Consider the following 26933-nt stretch of genomic DNA (forward strand, 5'->3'; position numbering starts at 1 on the left):
TAACTTCGGGAATTAAATATATGTTGTTTTTAAATACCACCACCTTACCCCTTGCTTGCTATCGGGTCACACTGAATAAGGCACTATTGGAATGGAAAAACAAAAACAGCAAAATTTTCTAAAATTTCAGTTCGTGGTCAAATACAGTATGAAGATGATTGTTCTTTTGTGTCTTCAAATATAAGACATGCTTGCATTGATTGTAGCCATATTATTGTTTGTTGTTACTGTTGAGCTGCCATTGTGCAGAAAGTTTGGATATCTGTGTGTAATTTATTTTAGTGTTGTGAAAAGGGCTGTTAAATCAAGGCTTATTGGGCCTTTTAGTTTTCAAATGTGTTCATGTGTCATTGTGCCGTCTAGCTGTGGGGATTTGCATTATAATACACGCGCTTTTATTTCCAATGCAAAACCACCAACACACACTGTAAGTGAAATAGAAAGCTGTCTTAGTAGTAGCCTAGTAGTAGTAGGTAAACTATTCAGCATGCGTGTCCTGCCATCGTGCACGCCTTGTATTTAGAAAATGCGCGTGCATGACAAATTTGGACCCCAACGGCTGTTTTTGGAAGGAAAAAAACAAAACTAAAAATAAAAAGGTCCTCAGCACCCCCAGCTATGAGTGACTTCCAACGCCCCTGAGTATGAGGAGTGTAACTTTATGCGGGATTTCCAACATGTTTTGGTCCTGACCGGAGCATCAAAATACAAGTGCCAAAACATCTCAAACGGCACATGCAACTAAAACGGGTTATGTCCTAAAAAAAAATGGGGATCTATCCAAGAATGGGTCCAATTATGGGGGACACTGGAGCACCCCTATACTCAAACTAAAGTATTGTAATATAAAAGTAATTAAGAAAAAAACTAATGGAAAAAAATCTTCAGATATACAAGGACCGATCTACATCTGAGGCATACTGGACTAAAAAGACTCGAATCAAAGTACTGTCATTAAATTCTGATGGGGGATTTCATTTCACAGATTTTTTTTCATGTCAGTTCATGTTCATATCAGTGTCCCCATGAAGTGGACCCGTTCTTAGTTCTTGGAGAGCTCTCCATTTTTTTTTAACAAGGGGACTTGCACTCTGAAACCACCGCGTTGCATTACTGTAATGCATACTGTATAATGCAAACAATGATCCAAATGAGGGACGGCTAGCTTGACTTCGTTGTTCCTTGTGGTGGCTGGACTGACCGCAGTGGTTTTGTAGGTTAGCAAGTTCACACAGTTTAGTGTTATGCTCACTCTGATGCAGGGTGGGCTTTCAAAAGCAAATTTAGTGGTGTTTCTCCTTATCTCCACAACACTGACTTCTTTTTACATTACTTACAGCGGCTGCTGCTGGCGAAAAAAACTTCTACTATCCCTCTTCAATTTGAGCATCCGGAAAAGTTGGTGGTGTTATGTCCCTACCATCCCTATGCAAACCTACGCCCTTGGTACTACAGTACCATGATTCTCTGTCAACAGGAGCAGACTGCAGGTACTGAAGTTCAAACATGGTGAGGAACACAGACGTAGAACTGACAGCATCATCGAATAAGCATGATGGGCTCAGAGCTTTGGGTGACTGCACCTGAATAGAAGTGTGAAGCACGTTCTTGTTAGAAAACATTATCTGACATATTCCTTTTCACCACTCAATTGTTAATGAGATAATTATTTTCACTCACCTTGAAGTTTTCACTCTCATGAACCATAACTTTCATGGTCAGAGCTGGGGACATCTGTGTGCTCACCACTCTATGGACGAGAGGTGACAGAAGATGTTCATGATAAAAAAATTAAGTAGATAACTGGCAGATCTAGTGCAAATAAATCACTCAAAAAATTAGGACTATTTGGCGCTTGGGTGGAATTTTAGGATGAACCAAAAATGTGCTTTAGTATATTTATATATATATATAGTACATATATATATAAAATAATAACGTGTTCATAATTTCACACATAAATTGCTCCGGAGTATAAGGGGCGCTTTCATTCTAGTACTTTTTGGTACGTTTTAAACGGACCAGAGTTCTTTTTCTCAGACAGTCAGCTTAATTTTGTAAATGTGAACGCGGCTCCGAACTCTAGTTCGGACCAAACAAACGAACTCTGGTCCGCTGAATAATCGTGGGTCTCGGTCAGAGGTGGGTATTAAAGCAATACATTTACTACGTTACATTTACATGAGTAACTTTTTGAGAAAAACGTACTTGTAAGAGTAGTTTTACAAAGCTATATTTTTTACTTGAGTAGATTTGTGAAGAAGAAACGCGAGTCTTACTCCGCTACACTAGTAGTTAGATTTTTCCTCTTTATTCTACATATTAGATTTTACTTTTTTTCTTTTGCCAGGGACGCTAATAGTGGCGATACCAGTTTCACCAATGGGACGTCGCAACAATAATTACATGACTTCATTATACCAATCAGACTCAAGCTTGCCGTTCTACGATCACGCCTGCCTGTTCAATCACGTGGCGTCTTTCAAGCAACGTTAAAAAGTTAAGCATTTGACATAGAGCGCTGCCGTCAACATGACTCGAAAGCGCAGATTTTGACCTCTCTCCCAGATTTTATTTGCCACAGATAAACCACGGAAAACTGGAGATATGATCCTTTGAGTTTCATAAGAGGAAATATGTTTTCTCAAGTAAAGATCTCTCATTCTCTTTAGGGCAGAAAACACAGACAAGACTGAAAAAGCAGTTTCTGCTCTTGCACCCCTCTTTAAAAGAAAGGTGTATTTTAAGCCAAAACGACTGTTGTGTATGATAGAACAATATGTCTAGATGTTGCAATAGCAGATTCATGGCGCAATGAACGAATATTCATTTCTTGTTTGAGTTACAGAACAGGAAGTGATCTGGGAATCACCCAAATGAATAGGCAGTGACTCAAACTCAACAGGAAATGACCTGTAACTGCCCTAAAATGAACAGCAAGTGACCTGTAAATGCCCTGAAAATCGGACAGAATGACTGTGAATGCTCTGGTTTTGAATAAAAAAACATTCCCAGTCTAAATGGATTGGGAATCAAGCACCGTCAATGCATGAGTAAATTGAGACACTATTATGGTGGAAGATTTTGGTAGCAACTTGTTGGTTCCTTTTTTTTTTTTTAAACATTGACATCTTTTTAAAATGATATCTCGATTCTTGGCAGGAGCATATCGATAACCGTTTGGGATACAAAGTATCACGATATATCACCATTTCGATATTTTGTCACACCCCTACCCAGAAGGGAAGTATTTCGTCTTCTATTCGTCCAATCAATGAGTGCACCTTTCATCCACGTGATGCTACTCGGAAAGTGCAGTTGGTGCAGTGTGAATGCTGAACCTTTTCAACAAGTCCTTTGCAAGTGTTTATGCGAGGTAGCTCTTCAACAGGCTCCTCTTGGTCTAATGCGAAAGCGCCCTAAGTGACTTGAATTGAATTAAACACAAAATTCAAACTGTAATATCTATAGATGCACCGATACCGATACTAGTATCGGCAGGGGGCGCCGATCCGGCCCGAAATGGTGATATCGGTATCGGCGAGTACCAAAAAAAGCCGGCGCCGATACCATTTACCGGTCCATTATTATAACATTTGACCACAGCCTTTTTTTTTTCCTCCTGGCGCTCACTACACTCTGTCTCCGTGTTGTGTGATGACACGTGAACACCAAGCAGCTATCGCTATTGGCCTGCTCCAGACCAATGAGAACGGGCCAATAGCCACTCCTGACCAATGACAAGGACGCTTGGCCTAGCGGCGGTCGGGAAATATTTCAAAATAGAAATCCCGTCAATTAAAATCAATGGCTGCATGCAAGATTTGCGGCCTGAAAGTTTCGAGATGTGGATTTAAATCGGCCAGTTTCAATACCTCGAACATGATAAAACATTTGAAGACGAAGCGTGAACGAACACAACGAGTTTGAGCCTCCAAAGAGGAGGACTGCTATGGAAGGGCGCTGGACCGGTGCAACAATCTCTGGTCAGTTCACTACGTCAACTTTACTTTGTCTGTTACTTAAAGAAATGCTCCAGTAATTTGGGACATGTTTCCAAAGTAGGGTTGCCACCTTTCAGAAATAGAAATAAGGGACTCTCCCCCTGAAAAAAGGAGGCTAATAGAGAGACGGGATGCTGTGGTCAATTATTATAACTTATAATTGTTAGCGTCCGCAAATGCGGAAACAAGGTTGGACCTCGAAGCGGACAACAAGCGGGGGATACGTACAAGGGTTTAATGATTGCAAACAAAAAAATAACACGCGATCGCGGGATAGTAGAAATAACAAAAGGAGTCCGTGACAGCAGGTCGACGGAGCTCAATACTACAAACTCGAAGGTTAACTAAGACGATAGGCAGCGAGCCAAAAAGTCAAAATAAAAACACTCAAATACCTGCACAGGGTAGAGGTTACAAACGAGTGCAGCACACTAACAGAAAAAAAACAATGCAGGGGCGTAACAAGCAAATGTAGCGAGACTATAGTGCGAGATGTCAAATGGCGATCAGCAAAGCAAATATCTCGGCAGCCTTCTCTGAGCTCACCCGTGCTTAAATGCTGCGTTGATGAGCCTGCATTGGATTCAGGTGCGACGTCAGGAACGCCCCCACTAACAGCCCAGCAACAAAACACAATCTAACCAGCAGCAGAATGTGACAATAATTTCGTGAAAGTTGCACTGTTTGGCCTTTGAGAGGTTTAAAAAAGTTTACTCAGTTCATTCAGAGTTTATTATTATGAACTTGTTTTTACTTTCTTACTGTTGGGCTAGTATTATACTTTGTACAAATCCTTTTCCTATTTTGCAAAGTAAGCAACAGCCTGACAAAGCCTTGATAGCAATGATTTCACATCCAATTCTGTAGCTCTTTGGGGGAGGGAAAATTTTTTTTTATATATATATATATATATAAACGGGGTGGTATCGGTATGGTATCGGTATCGGCCGATACTGCACAGCCAGGTATCGGTATCGGGGCCAAAAAATGGTATCGGTGCAACACTAGTAATATCTGTGAACTGACCAAAAGATTTCTTTGTTGTTCAGTTAGAATTGGCATTTTTAAAGTCTTTTTCATTGTGTTCAGAAACAGCACTTCACCACTCTGATACTTTAAACAGGATGTTCTTAGATGGAAGTGGTCATCCAACTATTAAGTCACTGAGTCTCATCAGGTTGCAACAGAGATACATAAAGACGCCATGGGTCATTCAAAGGCAAAGAAGTGGACATTCTTAAAGATGGAATAGTCCATTCATTGATTAAACACACATTGATTTTACGTTCAGTTGTGCAAAATATGAATAAAAAATAAAATTAAACATTAGAAATTTTTGACATACGTTCAGTTGTGCAAAAGAAAAATAAAATGAAACATTAGAAACTTTTGACAATGTCAAAGTTCCTGTCAGTCAACCTACCTGCCTCTGAAAAGAATGCAGCCTGCTAACACTAGAGGGCAGCGCTGACAGGCCTGTAGAATAAGGGCAGCCTTGAGCAGCAGAAGTGGGTCAACCTGATGAGCAAAATAATAATAATGCTCATCGCTAGATGGAAGAACAAAACCCCAACTGAAAAAAAATCATTTAAAAATGCAATAATGTCAGCAGGACAATGAGTACAACACGTGTGGCAAGTTATTTAATTTTATCCTGGGTTATATCACGTTACGCATTTGAGGCCCGGTTTTGCAAAAGCTTGTAGCATGGCCTTGTGTAATCCATAGAAGAAAATTTGCGAGGCAAACCTAAGTGTCAGACATGATAAATGCAGAAGCATGCTTGGGTATTTCTTAATAACACAGGACACTGTAACAGTCATATCCTGTTTCCACACATGCTTGAGCAGTAGCGTTACAGTCGAGTGCTTCAAAACATGGACACTCAATTTATAAAGCCCTCTTTTGAGAAAGAGCCCTGTTTTTCCCTGTTGTTTTTCTTAGATATTCTCACTTTCTCATTCCCAAACCATGCAGGTTAGTTTAATTGAAGACTTAACAATTGCTGGTTAGCCTATGGTTGAATCTGGGTAACGACATTCACACTAGAACACAACGTTTATGGTATTTCATAGAGGTGGATATCTTTGGCCACCTAACGATTCGATTATGATTACGATTCAGAGACTCCGATTCGGTTATAAATCGATTATTGATTCCTTCCTCCCCCCATTTTTAAAAAATATTTTTTTTAATGTTTTGTATATTTGTTCCAAAATTGTTCAAAAATCCTCTCAGGCTAAATAAACCAAACTGCTATTTTAGTATCAAGTTACCGGTTAAAAACACTAAATAAAATAGTCCCCATTCTGTATCAGCAGCTTTAAACTACATTCAATTAATTTAATGTTGTGAATCAACCGTTGAAGTTGTTAAAATTGCGCCCGTTATTCCATAATTTCTAAAGATGCACCGATACCGATACTAGTATCGGCATGGGGCGCCGATCCGGCCCGAAATGGTGGTATCGGTATCGGCGAGTACCAACAAAGACGGCGCCGATACCATTTACCGGTCCATTATTATAACATTTGACCACAGCCTTTTTCTCCTCCTGGCGCTCACTACACTATGTCTCTGTGTTGTGTGATGACACGTGAACACCAAGCAGCTATCGCTATTGGCCTGCTTCAGACCAATGAGAGCGGGCCAATAGCCACTCCTGACCAATCAAAAGGGGGCTTTTTCATATGGACGAAAAACAAACCAGGAAATATGGCGGCGCCGCGGCGGTCGGGAAATATTTCCAAATAGAAATCCTGTCGATTAAAATCAATGGCTGCATGCAAGATTTGCGGCCTGAAAGTTTGGAGATGTGGAGTTAAATCGGCCAGTTTCAATACCTCGAACTTGATAAAACATTTGAAGACGAAACGTGAACGAACACAACGAGTTTGAGCCTGCAAGAGCAGGACTGCTATCCAGAGGAAGACGGCCGCTGGACCGGAGCAACAATCTCTGGTCAGTTCACTTCGTCTACTTTACTTTTATTGTCTTTTACTGAAAGAAATGCCACAGTAATTTGGGAAGTGTTTCCAAAGTATTGTTGCCACCTTTCAGAAATAGAAATAAGAGACTCCCACCTCCCGAAAAAAAGGAGAGACGGGATGCTGTGGTCAATTATTATTACTTATAATTGTTAGCGTCCGCAAATGCGGAAACAAGGTTGAACCTCGAAGCAGACAACAAGCGGGGGATACATAAAAGGGTTTAATGATTGCAAACAAAAAATAACACGCGATCGCGGGACAGTAGAAATAACAAAAGGAGTCCGTGACAGCAGGTCGACGGACAAACTAAGACGATAGGCAGCGGTTACAAACGAGAGCAGCACACTAACAGAAAAACCCAATGCAGGGGCATAACAAGCAAATGTAGCGAGATTATTGTGCCAGATGTCAAATAGCGATCAGCAAGGCAAATATCTCGGCAGCCTTCTCTGAGATCACCCGTGCTTAAATGCTGCGTTGATGAGCCTGCATTGGATTCAAGTGCCACGCCCCCACGCCCAGCAACAAAACACAATCTAACCAGCAGCAGAATGTGACAATAATTTCATGAAAGTTGCACTGTTTGGACTTTGAGAGGTCTAAAAAAGTTTATTCAGTTCATTCAGAGTTTATTATTATGAATTTATTTTTACTTTCTTACTGTTGGGCTAGTATTATACATGTTTTATTAATTTCACAAATTTAGCACTATTTTGGCCTTTGAGAGCGGAAGGTTTATTCATCTATTGTCTACTAGGGTTTAGTGTACTTTTTCCTATTTTGCAAAGGTAAGCAACAGCCTGACAAAGCCTTGATAGCAATGATTTCACATCCAATTATGTAGCTCTTTGGAAAAAACAAAAAAAAAATTAAGAAAAAAAAAAATATATATATATATATATATATAATCGGGGTGGTATCGGTATGGTATCGGTATCGGCCGATACTGCACAGCCAGGTATCGGTATCGGGGCCAAAAAATGGTATCGGTGCAACACTAATAATTTCCCTCATGTCTACTATCGACATGTGAAAGTTTTAAAACTGTTTCATCATTTAAAGATAGATTCGAGTCAAGATTTTGCCGATTTAGGGGTATTTTAGATAAAAAGTAATTAGGTTCCCCACAGTAGCGCCTTCTAGAGAAGGCTACTGCTTTAAGATGGCGCCTGTTTACTAGCGCAGGAAAGTCTGTCATTTCACATCTAGTCTAGATATATGTGATATCTGCCATAGCCGTATGTTGCCGTATGTTTGTAGCAACTAGCAACTGGGCACTGTTTGTAGCGGCTGACGGCCGCAGTCAGGTATTATTGTTTTTTTTTTACCTAGCGGCATTAGCTGCACATGATATTTACTCTCGGTCTGTTCCTCATTGCGTCCCGAAGACCGCGCTGACTGCGTTTTATTTCCGCTTTACCTGGTATAATTCAATAATCGGAATTTGGATGTCTGTGAATCGTTCTCGAATCTTCCACGGCCGAATCGCGAATTATCTAAGAATCGGAAATTTTGCACACCTCTAGTATTTTATATTAAAAATGGCTCATACTAAGCCTGAACGATATATCGTTTAAACATCGCCATCGCGATGTGCGTGTGCGCAATAGTCCCATCGCAAGCACGTGCGATAGTTTTTCTTTTTTTTTTTGATCCACATACGCCTCACTTTCTGGTCTGCGCACAGCCTCCTACCCTCCCTCTCCCAGCCTTTTGATCCTCTCAGTCACTGCGGCGCAACGATGGCTTTGATCTGGCAAAAGAAGCAGACTTCACACGGGCATCTGTCAATCATCGTTTAACTTGTTAAACAGCTGAAAGGAAGCCGCGCTGGAATGATTGTGTGCACTGTGGGGACGTTGGAGACGTTTAAATGCCAGAAGTGATCATGAGGAGTTTGAAATTTCTACATGTCACTTCAACGGTCACAGCTAAAGTAGATAAACAGAAGCATTTAATAAAGCCAAGCATTTATCTGCTACAGTACTTTATTCTTGTTCAAAAATGATTTGGTTGGACAGTTATGTTTAAAGCTTATAATTATGACATTTGAAGTTCTTAAAAACCATTTATTTATATACATTTTTAAAATCACTTTGGGGGGAAAAGTGAGAAAAAAACATGTCTTATATGTATCTCTTTCCAATGCTAAATCTGAATAAATACATTGGGCACAAAAAACACAAAAAAAATAAAAATAAAAAAAGGGGGGAGGTGTGCTACTTTGCGGTTTTTCTCTTATCGTGGCGGGTTGTGGTCCCCATTAACGGCGAAAAACAAGGGATGACTGTACACTGTGGTGATGGTGAGTCATCTAAAGTCTTTCCAAACAGCTATTTAAGTCATCTTGTGAAAATTTCTTGAAAAAAATATATATACATTTTTTTTTTAATACCGCAATATAATATCGCAATATATCGCAAACCCAAAAAAAATCGCAGCAATAGTTTTTTCCAATATCGTTCAGGCCTAGCTCATACCACAGCTTATGTGCATTTAGCCCTGTGTCAGTTCAGGTTGCTTTCAGTTAGTGTTGCGACGATTAAACGATTGACACGAGTAACTCGATTAGACAAAAGCTTCGAATTAAATTTTGCTGCCTCGAGGATTCGTTCAATTAGAGTGAGGTTGTAATGGTTTGTTTTCAAAGTGTTTGGATTTAGTTTGATTGATTTAGCAGGATACACTGCCTTCTAGTGTCAACAGTGAATATGAGCTAACTCATCTAACATGGCTTGATCCAGCTGCTCTCTGTTAATAAAGTTATAAGTTTTTGTTTGTGCTGATATGGTTGTTAATGCATTTGTAATTTAGTTTGGTAGTATATTTAGCACTTTTTTGTGGGAATGTGTGTATGTAGCATTTTATAGCATTTAAGCTGACGGACTTTTGCTGTGCAAGTTAGCCAATTGCTCTTCCTGATTTATTACCGTAATTTTTGGACTATAAACCGCTACTTTTTTCCTTCATTTTGAATCCTGCGGCTTATAGTCCAGTGTGGCTTATTTGGGTTAATAGGTAACACTTTAATTGACAGGGGCGTCATAAGATTGTCATAAGACAGTCATAATTATGACATAACACTATCATGGGCATTAATGAATGCTTATGACAGATGTCGTTAAGTGTCATCTGGCAAATTATGTCACTAACTCCATTTATGTCCAGCTTGGATCTTTTACATCCATTCAGAACGGAGATAATTCAGTCTCATGTCATAATTATGATGGTTTTATGACAGTCTTATGGCGCCACTGTCAAATAAAGTGTTACCCAATTCCATAACTAGCAACTAATGAAACAACTAGAACAGTAACCGAAGAAATAATTAGCACAGAACATGAATTTTAATAGTTCTTTGAATCTGTATTGCTGCAATGCATGCTAGGAGGCATGTTGGACGACAACAGTGTTGACAGCAGATGGCAGCAGACGTTGACTGTCTCCTCCAAAAGAACAGTGATGGCCAAATGAAGCTTCTTGATTCAATGAAGCTTTCCAGCCAATTGGTTCAAAGCTTCATGGTTGTTCATTTGGGCTTATGACAGTCTTATGATGCAGCTGTCAAATAAAGTGGTAAAGGTTGATGTGTTTTTGTGTAAATATCCCATAATACAGTGAGGACAGCTGCAGCTTATAGACCAGTGCAGCTTATCGATGAACAAATGCCGCTTTCATGTCAAATTTGGTGGGTGGCCGCTTATAGTAAGACGCGCCTTATAGTGCGAAAAATACAGTAAAACACCGTATGAGGCTTAGCTCAGGTATTTTAATTTATTTAAATGCAATTATCGCTTTTCTGAAATGAATGTGCAATTCTGCATGATTTGAAAAAAAAACGGGGAATTTTATTTTTTATTCGCATTTAATGCTCTTTTAAAAGTGCAATCTTAGTAAGCCTTTGTTTTACATCTCTTAAAATTTATTCAGCAACACTTTAAATATTCCTAATCCGATTACTCAATTATACGAACTAATTTATTGATAGATTAATCGATTACTTAAATAATCGATAGCTGCAGCCCTACTTTTTATGTTCACCCCCAACTCGTAGAGAAGGCAGATGCGAAAATGGATGGAAGGGAGGATGCTAACTTACGTTTGTTGAATCAATTGTGGACAAGGAGCTAAAGACGAGATGAAGCTCAGAAGGTCCAGTAAGCACGTGTAACAGATACCGTGACCAACGAGCAGCCAAGGTTTCCCGACTTTGAAGCTAAGGAATACAAAAAGAATGGATCATCAGAAACCCTGACTGACATTTACAACTTAAATTGTAATATTTGTGCCATGGAATACAATTGATTTTTCCCCAAAAGTGTATTTTCATCATTTCATAGAATTTCTTTTGGTGGTTTGGTCGTACTTAAAACTTTTCATGCTCGAATTATATATTTTTTTTCTTCAATAGTTTTTATTAGAGTTTAGAATTAAATTTAAAATCATCCTTCTTACATTTAAGACCATTAACGGGTTGGGGCCATCTTATCTCACCGATGTTCTAGTTTCATACCGCCCCAACACAACACTCCGTTCTCAGAATGCAGGTCTACTGGTAGTTCCCAGGGTTTCTAAAAGTACAGTCGGAGCTAGAGCCTTTAGCCACCAAGCTCCTGTTTTATGAAATCAGCTTCCAGTTAATATTAAAGAAGCAGAGACAGTCTGTACATTTAAGATTCGACTAAAAACGTTCCTATTCGACAAAGCTTATTGTCAGGCTAGTTGAAATCGGACTAGACTCACAGTTCAGTCTAAGCTGCACAAGCAGCTATAATGCTGGGGGAAGTACAGCCACTGAGTCCTATCTCCTTATTCTTACTCTACCTACCTCTTATCTTACTTTATTTCTATTTTCTAATTTTAATATCTAGTCGACTAGTCTCTTCATCACTAGTCACCCGGTATCCCCTTTCCCTCCTCCCCTCTCGGGAGGGGTTATTTTTCAGCTGCAGCCTCCTGACTATGCGGACCACTGACTGGATGGACCACTCCTTGTTCCCTTACTCTCTTGCATCTTTACAAACTTTAACTCCGTCTGCTAATTCCCATTAGCAGTCCTGGTGCATCCTGTCTATCCGTCCTGGGACTGGATCTCTCCTGACTGTGGTACTCCCCAAGGTTTCTCATTTCTCCTAAAGAGTTTTGGAGTTTTTCCTTGCCGACATGGAGGGTCAAAGGATGGGGAATGCCCAGGACTTGACCTTTATTTATTTCATCTCTATTTATATAGCGGTCGCTTCCACACACATCCAAGCAGTCCATATCATTCAGGAGCATAAAATACCGTGCGTATTATGAAATAAACATGCTTTTTCGTGTCACATGCACTTTAAAATATGCCAATTAAGAAACAATGCTGGAATTTTCACTTTTTAAAAATGACATTCTTTAAATGGCATCCTCCTGTACGAATGCATTCTTGAAATCTGCTGATGAGATTGATTCCTCATCTGTGCTGGATTACTGTGAATTTCATCCTGATTTCACCATGGTTACTAAAATGGCACATTGCTCACTTGCTCAAGGTCACTGTCTCACTCGCTCATGTCTGCGCAAAAATTCCTATTTTTTGTTTGTATGTTGTTGTTTTTTAAGTGGTCAACAGCAGATTTCAAGAATGCATTCATGCAGGAAGCCATTTAAGGACATAGTTTTAAATTTCCATAATTATTTCCGAAATGGCATGTTTTAAAGTTCCAATTACTATGAATAAAATATTTTTTCCATTACTCTTGGTTTTATTGGATTTTTAAACTTGTTTTTGGGTCACTCTGTTGTTGTAGTAGCTTTATGCATCCACTAGATGGAGCACCGCTAAAGGGAATGTCATTTCATGTATTACCAATATTGATCCATATATCATGCGCATCTGATCAAAACGTTTTTAGAAAATGAAAGACTTTTAGGTGCGCCTTATAGTGCAGAAAATACGGTAAATACAGTGGTGCTTTTACATACAAGGTTAAGTCGTTCCAGGACCTTGTTTGTAAGTCGAAAGGGTAGTATGGCCAGCAAGATTTTCCCATAACAATACATTATAATTCCAATACTTTGTTCCACAGCCCAAAAACCTACACTAAATCCTAAAGAAAATACTGCTGTTACTATTGCAAATAGCAATTACATTGAGAAAAACAAGTAAATTTTGAATAAAAATCGGAATAATAATAAAATAATAGTAATAATAATAATAATACATGTAAAATGTTAACAAATCGGATTATAATGTGGTGGATGTATTTTGCGTGGTGTACCTAAACGCACCGCGTGGCTGACGACAGAGTGAGAGAGAGTGCATTTGAGATTTTACTTTCTCTTTAACATCCTGTTGTTGCTGGCGTCAACTGCGGCGGACAGTTGGCGTGTTGTGTTGGACAAGTTCTGAAATAAATGATTACAAACCTGACGAAGCTGTCGATCTCTGTGGTGATGGTACCACAATAATAAGTGTCACCTTAACTTATAATGACTGGCGAACGGAGGTCCGAGGAGTATTGTCAAGTAGTTTACAGACACATACCCCATGCTCATATTTTTTCTATCATTTTCATCTTAATTTCAATATTACCATTACCTCTTTTTTCCACCACCTGCTTCAACATTTTTGGAACCCATGTTTATTTTTCTCTCACAAGAAAATCCACCGTGCGTCCGTCTTGCGGGAAAACAATGAAATTGTGACGCTGTCATAAATCGTCGTATTTCGAGCATTTCGTCAGATGTACAAACAAACGGCGAGTCAAATTTTACGTCGGATGTCGAAAAGATCGTGAATCGAAGCGATCGTATATCGAGGTACCACTGTATAATAAATTATTTGAAAGATATATTTTGTAAAAAAAAGTTATTTAAATATAATAAATAATATTCTAAAATATACTTGATTTTTTTTTAAATCAGCTAATTATAATAAATTTAAAAACATAAATAAATAACAAAGACAATTTCAATTATGTGTGACCCGAGTATATTGTGCTCTGAGAAATTAATTAATTTATTTTAGTTTTGTTTTCTAAATCTCTTGTGACCTCCCATAGCTTAACTCTTCCACTGCTGTTGACAACAATTGATCGTTCGATCGCTTCCAGCCCCTCTCAGTTGGAATGCATTGGACGTCTATTGGTGTCAAAAGGTATTTTCAATATCAAATTTCTTCTTTTACTAACTACCACAAGACATATTCTGTGACCTGGGCTGGCCGTGATTTAGTCAAAGATAACGTTTGACTAAATGTCAACTGAAGTGCCCATTGTCTCCAAAAGAGTTAATATCAATGGGCATTGCGCTCAAAAAAAAAAAAAAAACAGTACCTGGTAGCTCTGGCGCACAGAGCCATTGTAGAAACAAAAGAGGTTTATAAGCTTATCCAGTAGCTCACAGACACTAATAGTGGGAGTTTCCATTGAGCAGCCCAGAGCCTGAAGAAAGATAAAGAAACAGGTTAGCTATCAGAGACTGATAACCTGATTTTAAGACATCTCACACAAACTACCCAAAAGAAGTCGTCTTCCATGTGGATTGCAAACTTATGGCGACGCAGCCTCAGGAAGCGCACAGGGGAGGAAGAAAGCTCCGAAATGCAACGGCCAACTCCAGCAAGTTGCCCACAAAGCAGTTCCTGCTTATCTATAGGTGTCTGCGATAAAAAAAAGCATGCTTGTAATTATCATCAACTTTTTGATCATCCATGAATAATTTGACTATATTAGGCCACAGTTTCACACCTCTTCGGGATAGAAGTAACATATCCCTTTGCTAGTTGGATCTCCCTCTCCCTTCACCTTGGAGCCATCATATAGGAAAAAAAAATGACACCTGCAAAACATAAGTTCATGCCAGGACAATAAGGACACGAAAACTTAACTTTTACTAACAAGGACATTAGATTCCTTTTTGATCAATTCTGCACTGTTAAATGTAATCAATGAATAATTCACCAAATCTCTCTTAGAATACAATTATTTTCTCCGCTTTGACCCTCAATTAATGTTCACGATGAAAAGCTAAATTGCACTGGTAAATAAAATATTTGTTGAATTAATGCAAACTGTTAGGGCCCCTTCTCCCTGAGCCGTGCTCCTCCTCCCTGTGTGTGCGGGTGGGGTGGGGGGTGTGGGTGTGTCTTAATTGCAGGACTGGACATATGGGTGAGCCTGGGACCAGGTGCAGTCAATCGTCAGTAACAGCCAACTTAAAGAGCATACGACACCAGAAAAAAAGTCTTAAATGGCATTATTATGTGAATTAGAATCATATTTTGAGACGATTCGACTATATACAACAATTTAGCAAAGCGCAGATGACGAGAAATTAGTCTTTTAATCTGCCGGTTAGCCACACCTACAATTATAGGGCTTTAGCGTCCCCAACAGGTGGATGACGTCAGCGGTAGACTAGGCTCATCGGTTTTACTATTCAGCCCATTGAGGGAGAATTGTTCAGAACGAGGAAAACGCGACGAAGACAGCTGCAAAATGTCATTGTTTCAGTCTCTCTACTCCCAATATTTTTACAGGATATTCTTTTTATCCAAGTACTTTTCCCCAATAGCTATATAAATGGCTTGAGAAGGACCAGTCAGCCCGTCGAGGGGGAACTATTCACAATGAGGAAAACGCGACGAAGAGAGCGGCAAAATGTCATTGTTTCTGTCTCTACTTCAATATTTTTACAGGATATTCTTTTTACCCAAGTACTTTCCCCAATTGCTAAATAAATGGCATGGTCATGACAAATAACAATCTTGTGCTAAATGGAATATAAAATAATAAAAATCCATTTATTCAAGACGACATGGCAAAATTACTCCATAATGGTCAAAACAGTCGACTTTACCTTTACTGTCACACCTCCCGAACGATATTTTATGACACCTAAATCGGACATATGTCATTTCCCTTCCCCGGCTTCGGAGAATGTAAACAGACCAGAAGGAGTGACAGCTAGCCGACATGCTAACCCGAACCGAGGGATGTTTCAAAGTCTTCGAAGTGGAAAATCACACATAACTAGCCTGGATTATTTGACATGACGACCCGGTTGTCGAGTTTCTTTGCGGATCGGCAAACCGCCCAGCGGAGAGCAATTTACAGTTCGTTCGCTGGAGGAGGGTGGCTGGAATTGTTGTGCAGCTAACGTGCTAACAGCTAACTGCTAATGGGCATGAGGATAGCTTTTTACATGCCTATCAATGATCAAACGTAAGTAGTCCTTTATTTAAAGGAATTTTATAGTGTTTACTTTGTAATCACTGTATTCGTATTTGACATAATACAAAACGAGATGTTTACTCACTTCCTTGTAAGTCCAATGGTCCCACAGTAAATATCCACGGTGAATGGGAACCTTTTGAAACTCCAAAAAGGCGCATACGCCTCTCCCGCATACAGAATGATTTTTCTGCAGCCGTTTGGCTGGCGTGATGCAAAAAATAAAAGTATTAATCCGCAAAATCAGCTGAATCCTTCGTCCTCATACACAACAGTACACTGTAGCGTGAAGAGGACGTCTTCTACCGTACACGTCACAGCGCCCTCCTCCTCAATGCGAGACCGAAGCCGGAAGTCACTCATTTTCCTGGCGCGGGATTCAAAAAACTAAATAAATATAGCGATCGCTTCCACACACATCCAAGCGGTCCATATCATTCAGGAGCATAAAATACCGCGTGTATTATGAAATAAACATGCTTTTTCGTGTCACAAGCACTTTAAGCCAGTCCCTGGCCTCACTTCGTCGCCTGATCAACAACTCTACTCCACGAGTTTGTGACTCTAGCGTTCACTTTGATCCACGATTTGTATTGCTTCTATTCAGCTGCCCTTGTCTTTGTTCACAGATCCTGCATTGCTCACCTGCTCACTCGCCAAATGCCTGTTTGATCATTTGGACACAGACTGCTGTCATATTATGCAACAAACTATTGTTACCCCTGTCAGCTTGCCTGCCTTTTCTGCGCTTGGGTTGCTCGCTCACCCAGAACTCTAACAAAAACTTATTATATATTTTTGGGGGAAAATAAGGACAATGTGACGTGCTGGACTGCAATGGTGCCGAAGTGTAAAAGTGTAAGTGCCAATATGTAAAAAAAAAAAAAAAATTCAGTCAATTATGACAAGCTAATGTTGACAACGATTCTAAACAATGTATATAACTATGCATGTAAAGGACTGAAAAGTTGAACTTGTATTGTGTGAAAACATATAAAGAATCTCTGAAGTAGCTACAATATCTATAAGAATATCAAAAATGCCAATTGCATGAAAACTAAAGCAAAGCTGGGGGGTGCTGCTGCCAGATTTGAAATCAGTGACCAAAAATTGCAACAAATAAGTTGATTACACAATAAATTCATGCGACATAATATGAAAAACAAGTTGCCCATTAGGAAAAGAACTCACACAACCTCATGATAACATGACGGTTTCAATGTTATTAATGAACAAAAACAAATCGATTTTGCTTTGTGTCAATTGTATTGACACTAGTGCTGCAACGATTACTTGATTAACTTGAGTAATTCGATTTGAAAAACGATTCGAAATCAATTTTGTTGCTTCCAGTATTCGTTTAATTAAAGTAGCGTTGTAATGGTTTGTTTTGAAAGTGTTTTCATTTCGTTTGATTTGGGTGGATACACTGCCCTCAAGTGGCAACAATGAATATGACATTACCCATTTCACATGGCTGAATCCAGCTGCTCCCTGTTAAGACCAACATAAGTTTTTGTTTGAGCTCATGTTTTTTTAATGCATTCGTAATTTAGTTTTTAAGTACATTTAGCCATTTTTATGGGAATATGTGTTTGAACCATTTGTTAAGAGCATTGTAAAAAAAAAAAAAAAAAAAAAAAAAAAAACTTAGCATTGTATAGCATTTAAGCTAGCATATGTTCGCTATCTAAGTTAGCCAGTTGTTCTTTTGTTGTACTTCGATCCTCATTTATTTTTCATACCGTTTGAGGCTCAGCTCAGGTATTTCATTTTTTTGCGTTACTTATCCCATTACTCGATTATTCGAAGTAGTTCATCAATTAATCGACTACTAAAATAATTGATAGCTGCAGCCCTAATTAACACTATTGACAGTTCACTGTGTAATAACATATTGATTACTACATCTGTTCATGTATACTTGTTAAAGTATTTATGGTACCGCTTCCAAAACTGTAAATCCTGAGTTTTAATATCCAGTTCATGTTAATTTATTCCATACATTTCGAATTCCAGCAAAAATGATTGAGTGGGTGAAAACATGCAGAAGGCGCAGGGGGTGTGTTAGCGTGGGAAAGTAACACAAAATGACAAGTGGTTAAAAGTTAGTATGGTATTTCCAGGAAAGAAGGTCTTACCCTCTGGAGTCAAGCGGACAGAGTTCCGCCATAGTCCAAAATGATATATTTTGCCGTCATCAGTTCTCTCAAGTCCCAGACACCAAAACACAAAACGGCAACGCTATTGTGACGGCAAAACTGCCCTGAAACTCCATCCAAATTCGCGATGAAGTTACCACAAAAAATGTAAAGTCTCAGTAGTAGTCGGTTTCGTTTGTCTTCAATTCACCGGTGAAAAGTATAATTTGGACGATGTCAACTTCGTTCCTCTCTGTAGGAATGCAAGTCAGTCACACGCAAAACCAGTCATGTGAAAGTACGGCGTACGGTGAGGAACAAAATACAACTTTTGTACCCTGCCAAGAAACTCAGCATATTTCGTGGCGTGGGAAATGGGGTGCTTCAGCACCCCCTAGTGTTGGGACGAAAAGGTGTTTTTTGATTAATTTATTTATTTTTATTTTTATTTTTTTAACAAATCAATAAATAAAACATTGAAACGAGCAGAGGTGGGTACAGCCAAGGGCGTAGGTTTGGTCTTAATGTTGGTAGGGACAATATAACATCATAACCTGCATGTCCACTTTTTGCTGGGGACGGGACATTAATTAGACCAAACATATTTGGTGAATGGGGGTCAGGGCTACATTTCTCACCAATATGAACCTAAATAAATGATAGGCTAAATGATCAATGCAAAAATAAATCTGCATTGACCTATACTAACCTTTACACAATAGGCGGAGTTTGACTTTTGGGGCAGGGAGGGCACAACATGTTGATGACCCCGAAACGTAGTGTCAGCAATAAAATTAACTTAATAACTTAAAAATATTTATAATAATTTGACAATTAGCGTTTTTTGTTTCCCATCCTTCTTGAAGGGAATTCTAAATCAGGCTGCTTAGGCAATACTTTTCGCCAAGATATTCATCCATTGAATATGGTACGCCCGCCGGTGTCGTGCCAATGTAGTTACCCCAGTCAAAAATTGTATCCCCTGGGCGGAGCTATATGGAGGTAGATTGGCGTCTTTATTATTCAACCCAAAAAAATGTCGCTTCAATTGAATTAAAAAAAAAAATGTGTTTGAATGCAAAAATAAGTTTGAAACTAAAAAAATGATTTTTATTTTCTTTTTCTTTTTTTTTATTGAAGGAATGTTGATTTGTTTTTGGGGCACATTTTGGCTAGGACATTTTTTTATTATTATTCAGTCAAAATTTAAGTTGCTTCAAAAAATGCACATTTTAAAAACAGACAATCACTTCAATCAAAAAAAAAAAAAAAATTCGATCAAAGAAAAAAATCTTTTTTTAAAATATTTTTTTTTTCCCCAAAAAGTTTTTTTTTTTTTTTTATTGTACGCAAAGCAAATGGCCGACTAAGGTGCTCAAAACTAATTTTGACCAATCATAAAAATATTATTTTTGTTCATTTCCTATATATATATATATATATATATATACATATATATATATATATATATATATATATATAGGAAAGTCAATTACATGTAATGACACTTTTTAGACACCAGGGGGGCTAGTTTTTGTTAAATCTAGTCAAATAATTTTATCCCATCTTTTTTTTTACTGTTAAAGGCTAGTTAACAGAATAATGCGTCAGATTCTTTCACTTTAAGTAAATATTACTATTTGTTTGTATTGAGCCTATACATCTAAAAGTTGGCCATTTTTCACCTAAATCAAGAAAAAAATTCTTTCAAATATCGTTTCAAACAATATTATTGAATTAAGAACATTTCTGACGAAAACGTTTTTCTTTTAAGACTAAATATACCAACTTTTTGCTTAAAATAAGTCTGTTAAGAAAAACAGCTAGCTGAAAATAAGCTTATTTCAAGAAATCTAACCGAGTAAAATCGACTTGAAGCACTGTAGCAGTAGCAAAATTAGTGGTGTGTTCCCCACCTCCATAACATTGACGTCTTTTTACATGACTTACAGTGGATGCTGCTGGCGGACAAAAACTTCTATTATCCCTCGTCCTTGAAGGGGCGGGGGAGGCGGCATGTTGTATTTCTGTCGGGATGTGAATGCGTGTTTGTGTCGGGGGGTTCAAGTCATCAGCCAATCAAACATGAATTTGAGTTTTTTTTAAAAATGGACTGGCACATTCAGCGAGTGAAAATGGGTCAGTGTAAGTCTGAACATAATGAAAGTACTGTAATTCACTTAATAATGGCAGGATCAATTCTATCCTTACAACATATAGGAAGACAATCTAAATGACCTATATAACTGAAGTCATTATATAATGCAAATAAGGTCGCTTAGAAATTGGTGGGGATAATTTGAGCATCCTGAAAAGTTGGTAGTGTTATGTCCCTTACGTCCCTCTGCAAACCTACGCCCTTGGATACAGTCGTCAGAAATATTACTCAAGTAGGAGTACAGTTACTTCAAAATAATATTACTCAAGTAAAAGTAAAAATAGTCAGCCAAAAAATGTACTCTAGTACAAGTGAAAAAGCATTTGGTGGAAAAAAAATACTCAAGTAATGAGTAACGGGAGGAACTGCTTTTAATGTGTGATTTTTTTTTTTAGCAATGGTTGTCTTTTTTTTAATCTATGTGTTTACTATTATTATACTTTGGAGAAGAATAAGACTATGCCCTACTACACAAGCCGCATTAAGAAATACAAAAAAAAAATTGAATTCTGGCGACAGAAAAAAAAATACAGAAATGAAGCATCATTCGTTCAACGAGCATGAGTGCCCCCTAGTGGGGGAAAACATATTTCCTTTTAATAAACTAAAACGATCATATCTGCGTGGTCAATCGGAGCCAAATAAAAACTGTGATAGAGGTTAAAATCCGCGCTTTCGAGTCATGATGATTGCAGCGCTCTCTGTCAAATACTTAATTTCTTTACGGTGCTGTAAAGATGCAACATGATTGAACAGGCCGGCGTGATCATAGAACGGCAAGCTTGAATCTGATTGGTATAATGGAGTCATGTGATTATTGTTATGACGTCTCAATGGTTAAACTGGTAGCGCCACTGTTCTATCTGGCAAAAATAAATAAATATATAAAATAAAATCTCATTTGTAGAATAAAGAGGAAGAAAACGTGGCGTCTAGTGTAGCCCGAAGTAGCTGAGTAGCATTTTTTCTTCACAAATGTACTCAAGTAAAAGCTAAAAGTATGGCTTAGTAAAACTACTCTTAGAAGTACATTTTCCTGAAAAAGTTACTCAAGTAAATGTAACGGAGTAAATGTGAACAAGAGCATATTTAACTTTGGTGATTAAATATATACATGTAAGTTGAAAAAGTGTTTGTTTGTTTTTTGTTTTGTTAATGACATGGTCGCCACCTGACACCTTGCTTTCTACAGTTCTCATTGGATAAGGCGCTATTGGAACGGAAAACTTGACTGTTGACAGAGGAGGCGTTAACATGGGCCAAAAACGAATTAATGATTTTTTTCTTGACAAAAACAGCGAAATTTCCTAAAATTCAATTCGAGGTAAAAAATTACGATAGTTTAGAAACAAGTTTCCTGAGCGAAACATGAGCGGTGCCATCTTTAATAATTTCTGCTCCAAAGTTCCCATTTAGACAGAACAACATGATGTGCGGTTGGAGTAAGCAGTGTGTTGACAAAGTTAAAACTACTAAATCAAACCATAGCAACCCACAGAATCTCCAAAATGGATTCAGCACTAAGTAGATGAGACTCAGGGACTTTCTGTTCTGTGCATGAACTCCTGGAAGCGCCTATATTATATATATATATATTAGGGTTATTCCGATCATGTTTTTTTGCTCCCGATCCGATCGTTTTAGTTTGAGTATCTGCCGATCCCGATATTTCCCGATCCGATTGCTTTTTTTTGCTCCTGATTCAATTCCAATCATTCCCGATAATTTTTCCCCATCATATACATTTTGGCAATGCATTAAGAAAAAAATGAATAAAACTCGGACGAATATATACATTCAACATACAGTACATAAGTACTGTATTTGTTTATTATGACAATAAATCCTCAAGATGGCATTTACATTATTAACATTCTTTCTGTGAGAGGGATCCACGGATAGACTTGTAGTTCTTAAAGGACAAATGTGACTTTGTATATTGTGACTAAATATTGTCATCTAGTGGATCTTTATGAGCTTTCAGTGAATAATAATTCAGCCACTTAACTTCTGCCCAAATGCATGATGGGAAGTGCAACCATGACTGTGCGTAATGGTACCAATTGATATATCTTCTCAGCGTTGGGAAATATAATAGGGTGTAAAGAAAAAGATCAACTACTACCTTTCTTCCCCACATTGCTTCCCACAATATTTCTGATCGTTGAGAGAGGGATTGTAAGGCTTTAGCCAATTTAAAAAAAAGGCTTCAAAGGCTGTCAAAATTCTCTCTGCCCATTTTACGTTGCCTTTTAGTTCTATGTATACGTAATACGGTGCCATTATAGATTAAACGCGTTAATGCGTGAGTGGATAGTGCAGCGCATGCGTTAATTGCGTTAAATATTATTTTAATGTTACTACCGCCGTTGACGCGATAAATTTGACAACCCCACTTTAAGCCAAAATTAAAGACTCTGGATGAGTGTAAGACAGTTTGTCTGTAACGTTAAATATAACAATCTGGGGTGGCGTGGCTCAGTGGTAGAGTAATTGTCCCCCAACCCAGAGGGTGTGGGTTCGATTCTCCGCCCTGATGAACATGTCTAAGTGTCCTTGAGCAAGACACTGAACCCCACGTTGCTCCTGGTGCTGCGTCACCAGTAGGTGGATGGTGAGATAGTGTAAAGCGCTTTGAGCGCCTTGAAAGGTGGAAAAGCGCTATATAAGTGTAACACCAATAAGAAAACGATTTAATTTAAAAAAATATATATATATATATATTTAAAAAGGCATGTCCGATATTTTTTTGCTGATTCCGATACTTTGAAAATGACGTGATCGGACCCGATCGATCGGCATCATCTCTAATATATAAATATATAATGGTTGGAAGTGGAATGTTTTGAACAGCGTCCAGATTCAAAGCGCAATAGTGGATCTAATTTGCCATACGCCTTAAATTGAAACTAGCTGCAGACAATAAGTTAAGGATGTGCTTAAAACCTAAGGATATACCTAAAATATTTCATGTTTGTTCCTATCACTTCGTTGATCACTCGTGGACAAAATTATAACAACCAGAGCAGCCTGTGTTGACGTGATTGATACGCTGGCCACTTGAGTGACCAAAATGAGGTGAAATTACAAATAAAATTACAGTTGCCGAATGCAGAAGGGCTGACACGGATTTTGTTGTTACAAGGAAATATGACAAGGTATGTACATATAAACAAAAATAGTATATCATTCTATTGCAGATAATGATCACAATAAAACATTTGGACATGATTCAATTTGTTTTATTTAAAACGACTGGTGCATTTGCAAAACAGGTAAATAATTCACAAATATTAACGAAGGTGGAGTATAAGTCAAGCTTGACATCATCAAAGTAGAATGCACGTAGTCTCGATATATGTCCAGACGTACAGTCAGTGTTGTTGTGAGGCACATCAATTTGTCTTCCCTTGCCTAACAGCGTTTTCTACCAGTAAACAAACGAACAAAACTTGTAAAACTTGCATTTATGTGCTTACATAATTGTGTCATTCTACATGTGCTGATTAGCAACAGGCTAGCAGCAGATAGCATGTGTTGCAGCCAGAGCTGTACTGTAGTTGTAGTAAATAATATTAAACATCATTATGATTACAATCATCATGGTAACAATATCAAAGACAACAAGTTGTTTCATGCGCAAGATTTTAGCTTTAGTATTTTTTGAGCACCGGACACACGAAAATGCAGGGATAGGATTAAGATACCTTCCATAACACCAACGGCAACGTGTCTCCATAAACACAGGGTCTTTGTGGTGGCACGGACTTGGTTCCACATCTGCCTTCATGAACATGTTGTCCTCCCATGTCGTGATGATGGCAGATGGATGAGATATTTCCAAATTGCCTTTTTTGAGGGATTTTGATGAGTAACATTACTCCAGCTCCACTGTTGTTTTGGATGGAGAAAGTCTAACAGAAGTGGCAAGAAGAAATGCAGAGGTAAAGCGTAAGTACAGTACCTCGGAAACTTGTCCATAATAGTGCTTAGCGAGGAAAAGTTAACTGCAGATTTTGACTGTGGAGAACTTCAAATAGTTTGCATTGTATTTTATAGTTTGCATATTATTGTTGTTGCTGTTGAGCTGCCGCTCGTGCAGAGCGCTGTTGGATATTTGTGTGCAATTTATTTGAGTGTTGTGAAAAGCGGGTGTTAAGCTGAGGCTTAATGGACCTTTTAGTTTTCAAATGTGTTTGTGTGTCATTGCGCCACCTAGCTGTGGGGATTTGCGTTATAATTCACGGGCGTTTTAATATCAAACTCAAACACACAATCTAGGTAAAATTGAAATCTGTCTTTGTAGTAGCCTAGTAGTAGTAGTAGTAGTATACTATAAACTATGCAGCAAAAAAAAAAAAAAAAAAATAGTGTTTCCATTTTTTTCCGAAAAAATTAAAATATGAGTTAGGCAATTATGCTATTAGGTTAACGATATGGTAGTTTCTGTACTAGCAAGACCGGTATCAAATTTAACAAATCCATCACAATCTTGCTGGATTTGTTTTGTTGTTACTGGTCTTGCTAGTACTGAAACCAGCATATGTGTAGGATTTATGTGGCAGTGTAATAACTATTTTTACTTGCAAATTTTGTAATGACGATAAACATTCTGCAAATTACAAGTCTGTAAAATTGTATCCACTGAAATAATATTATCTCAATTTGCTTACAAATTGAGTTTTACAATTTATCATTCTGTAGCAGCTCTCCTTCTGCTACTCAATTGGGAAATCAACTGTTCTGCTTCTGTCAGATGTATGAACAAAGATGTCTCGTAAATGTCCGAAAAATCAAGTGAAATTGGATTAAACACCGCAAGTGGTTGACAATTGCTGCATTGATGGATTAAGCACACACACAAACACAAAAAACATACAGTAAACGAAAGATTTCAAATTTTATTTCAACACCACATAATCTACAGATTTCATGTTGTTTTTTTTATGTTGTTTTTTTCTCTGCAGCAAACTATACATCTAGGCTTCGTTGTTCTTCATACTCAAGTAACTAAATAAAATATTGTCCTGCTCAAGTAAAGCAGCATTAGATTTATTTTCAAGATACACCTTCAATTCACACTAATGGTGGCCTTGCATTACACCAGAATCGGTAAAAATTCCCAGTCGCTGGTCAGTTGACAAACTTGACATGATTCAACCAAGCTGAAAGCTAGCACGAAAATCCAAGGAAAACAAATTCAGAATGAACTACGAAGACCCAGGTTTCGTCCTAAATGTCTTATCAAATCTAAGACAACAAAAGCACATTTAAAGAGCGCGCATGCCCTCTATTGTCTTATAGGCAATAATAAATCCACAATAAATAATGCAATTAAATAGCCCTGAGATGCAAAATTTTTTTTTTTTTTTTTTTTAACCGAGCGGGCTTTTGAGAACCCCCCCCCTATCTCCGAGTGGTTTTAAAATAAAAACAAAAAACTAGGGCTGTCAAAATTATCGCGTTAACGGGCGGTAATTAATTTTAAATTAATCACTTTAAAATATTTGAGGCATTTAACGCACATGCCCCACTCTAACAGATTAAAATGACAGCACAGTGTCATATCCACTTGTTACTTGTTTTTTGGTGTTTTGTCGCCCTCTGCTGCCGCTTGGGTGCGACTGATTTTATGGGTTACAGCACCATGAGCATTGTGTAATTATTGACATCAACCATGGCGAGCTACTAGTTTATCTTTTGTTTGAAAATTTTACAAATTTTAATAAAACGAAAACATGAAGAGGGGTTTTAATTAGGGCTGTCAAACGATTAAAATTTTTAATCGAGTTAATTACAGCTTAAAAATTAATTAATCGTAATTAATCGCAATTAATCGCAATTCTAACCATCTATAAAATATGCCATATTTTTCTGTAAATTATATATATATATTCTGTAAAATAAATTGTTGGAATGGAAAGATAAGACACAAGATGGATATATACATTCAACATACGGTACATAAGGACTGTAGTGGGCATTTCACTCTACTGTCATTTAAATCTGTCTATGCTGTCCTCATTCCGAAGTGTCTACTTTTTCCAAAGCTAGACAGCTAGTGAACGACGCCTTAATAATCAGACTTCTTCCTTTTTCATCTGATTTATTAATAAAATGGCCACAAACCACTGTCCTCTTTAGACCGTAGTGAAACAACAACAAAAAAGTACACAGCATTGCATTAGCAACAACGTTAGCTTAGCACGCTATACAGGTTCACTAAACATAAACAAAAAGCGTCTCATACAAAAAATATAACATTTCGCTTACTAACATAATATGTACATTCTTTACAACAACCATACTTACGGACAAATCTTGTCCAAGGATCATATAAGCACAACATTATCAGCCCGAGACGTCGTGCAGCCATAATGAAGAAAAGAAGAAAATAATAAACCATGTCGCAAAGCGACCACAAGTTTGCG

The 26933-nt window shown here is 38.0% G+C and overlaps 1 protein-coding gene across 5 annotated transcripts in view; it reads right to left on the reverse strand.

Annotated features, from left to right (window-relative positions):
- The window catches only part of hps4 (HPS4 biogenesis of lysosomal organelles complex 3 subunit 2), a 54784-nt gene that overhangs the window by 5733 nt on the left and 22118 nt on the right, over positions 1-26933 (reverse strand). For 2 of the 5 annotated variants that reach the window (XM_057831911.1, XM_057831912.1), the window contains exons 5-11: positions 14719-14809; positions 14487-14630; positions 14305-14412; positions 11094-11210; positions 5428-5522; positions 1681-1750; positions 1459-1583 (exon numbers count right to left, since the gene is read on the reverse strand). In XM_057831911.1, the coding sequence (XP_057687894.1) occupies positions 1459-1583; positions 1681-1750; positions 5428-5522; positions 11094-11210; positions 14305-14412; positions 14487-14507 (536 nt within the window). In that variant the 5' untranslated portion in view covers positions 14508-14630; positions 14719-14809. Of the gene's footprint in view, positions 1-1458; positions 1584-1680; positions 1751-5427; positions 5578-11093; positions 11211-14304; positions 14413-14486; positions 14631-14718; positions 14810-18344; positions 18658-26933 lie in introns of those variants that run through there. The other 3 variants (XM_057831910.1, XM_057831914.1, XM_057831913.1) reach the window with 3 other exon arrangements.

Source organism: Corythoichthys intestinalis, chromosome 3 (assembly GCF_030265065.1).
Source record: "Corythoichthys intestinalis isolate RoL2023-P3 chromosome 3, ASM3026506v1, whole genome shotgun sequence".
Taxonomy (NCBI): Eukaryota; Metazoa; Chordata; class Actinopteri; order Syngnathiformes; family Syngnathidae; genus Corythoichthys; species Corythoichthys intestinalis.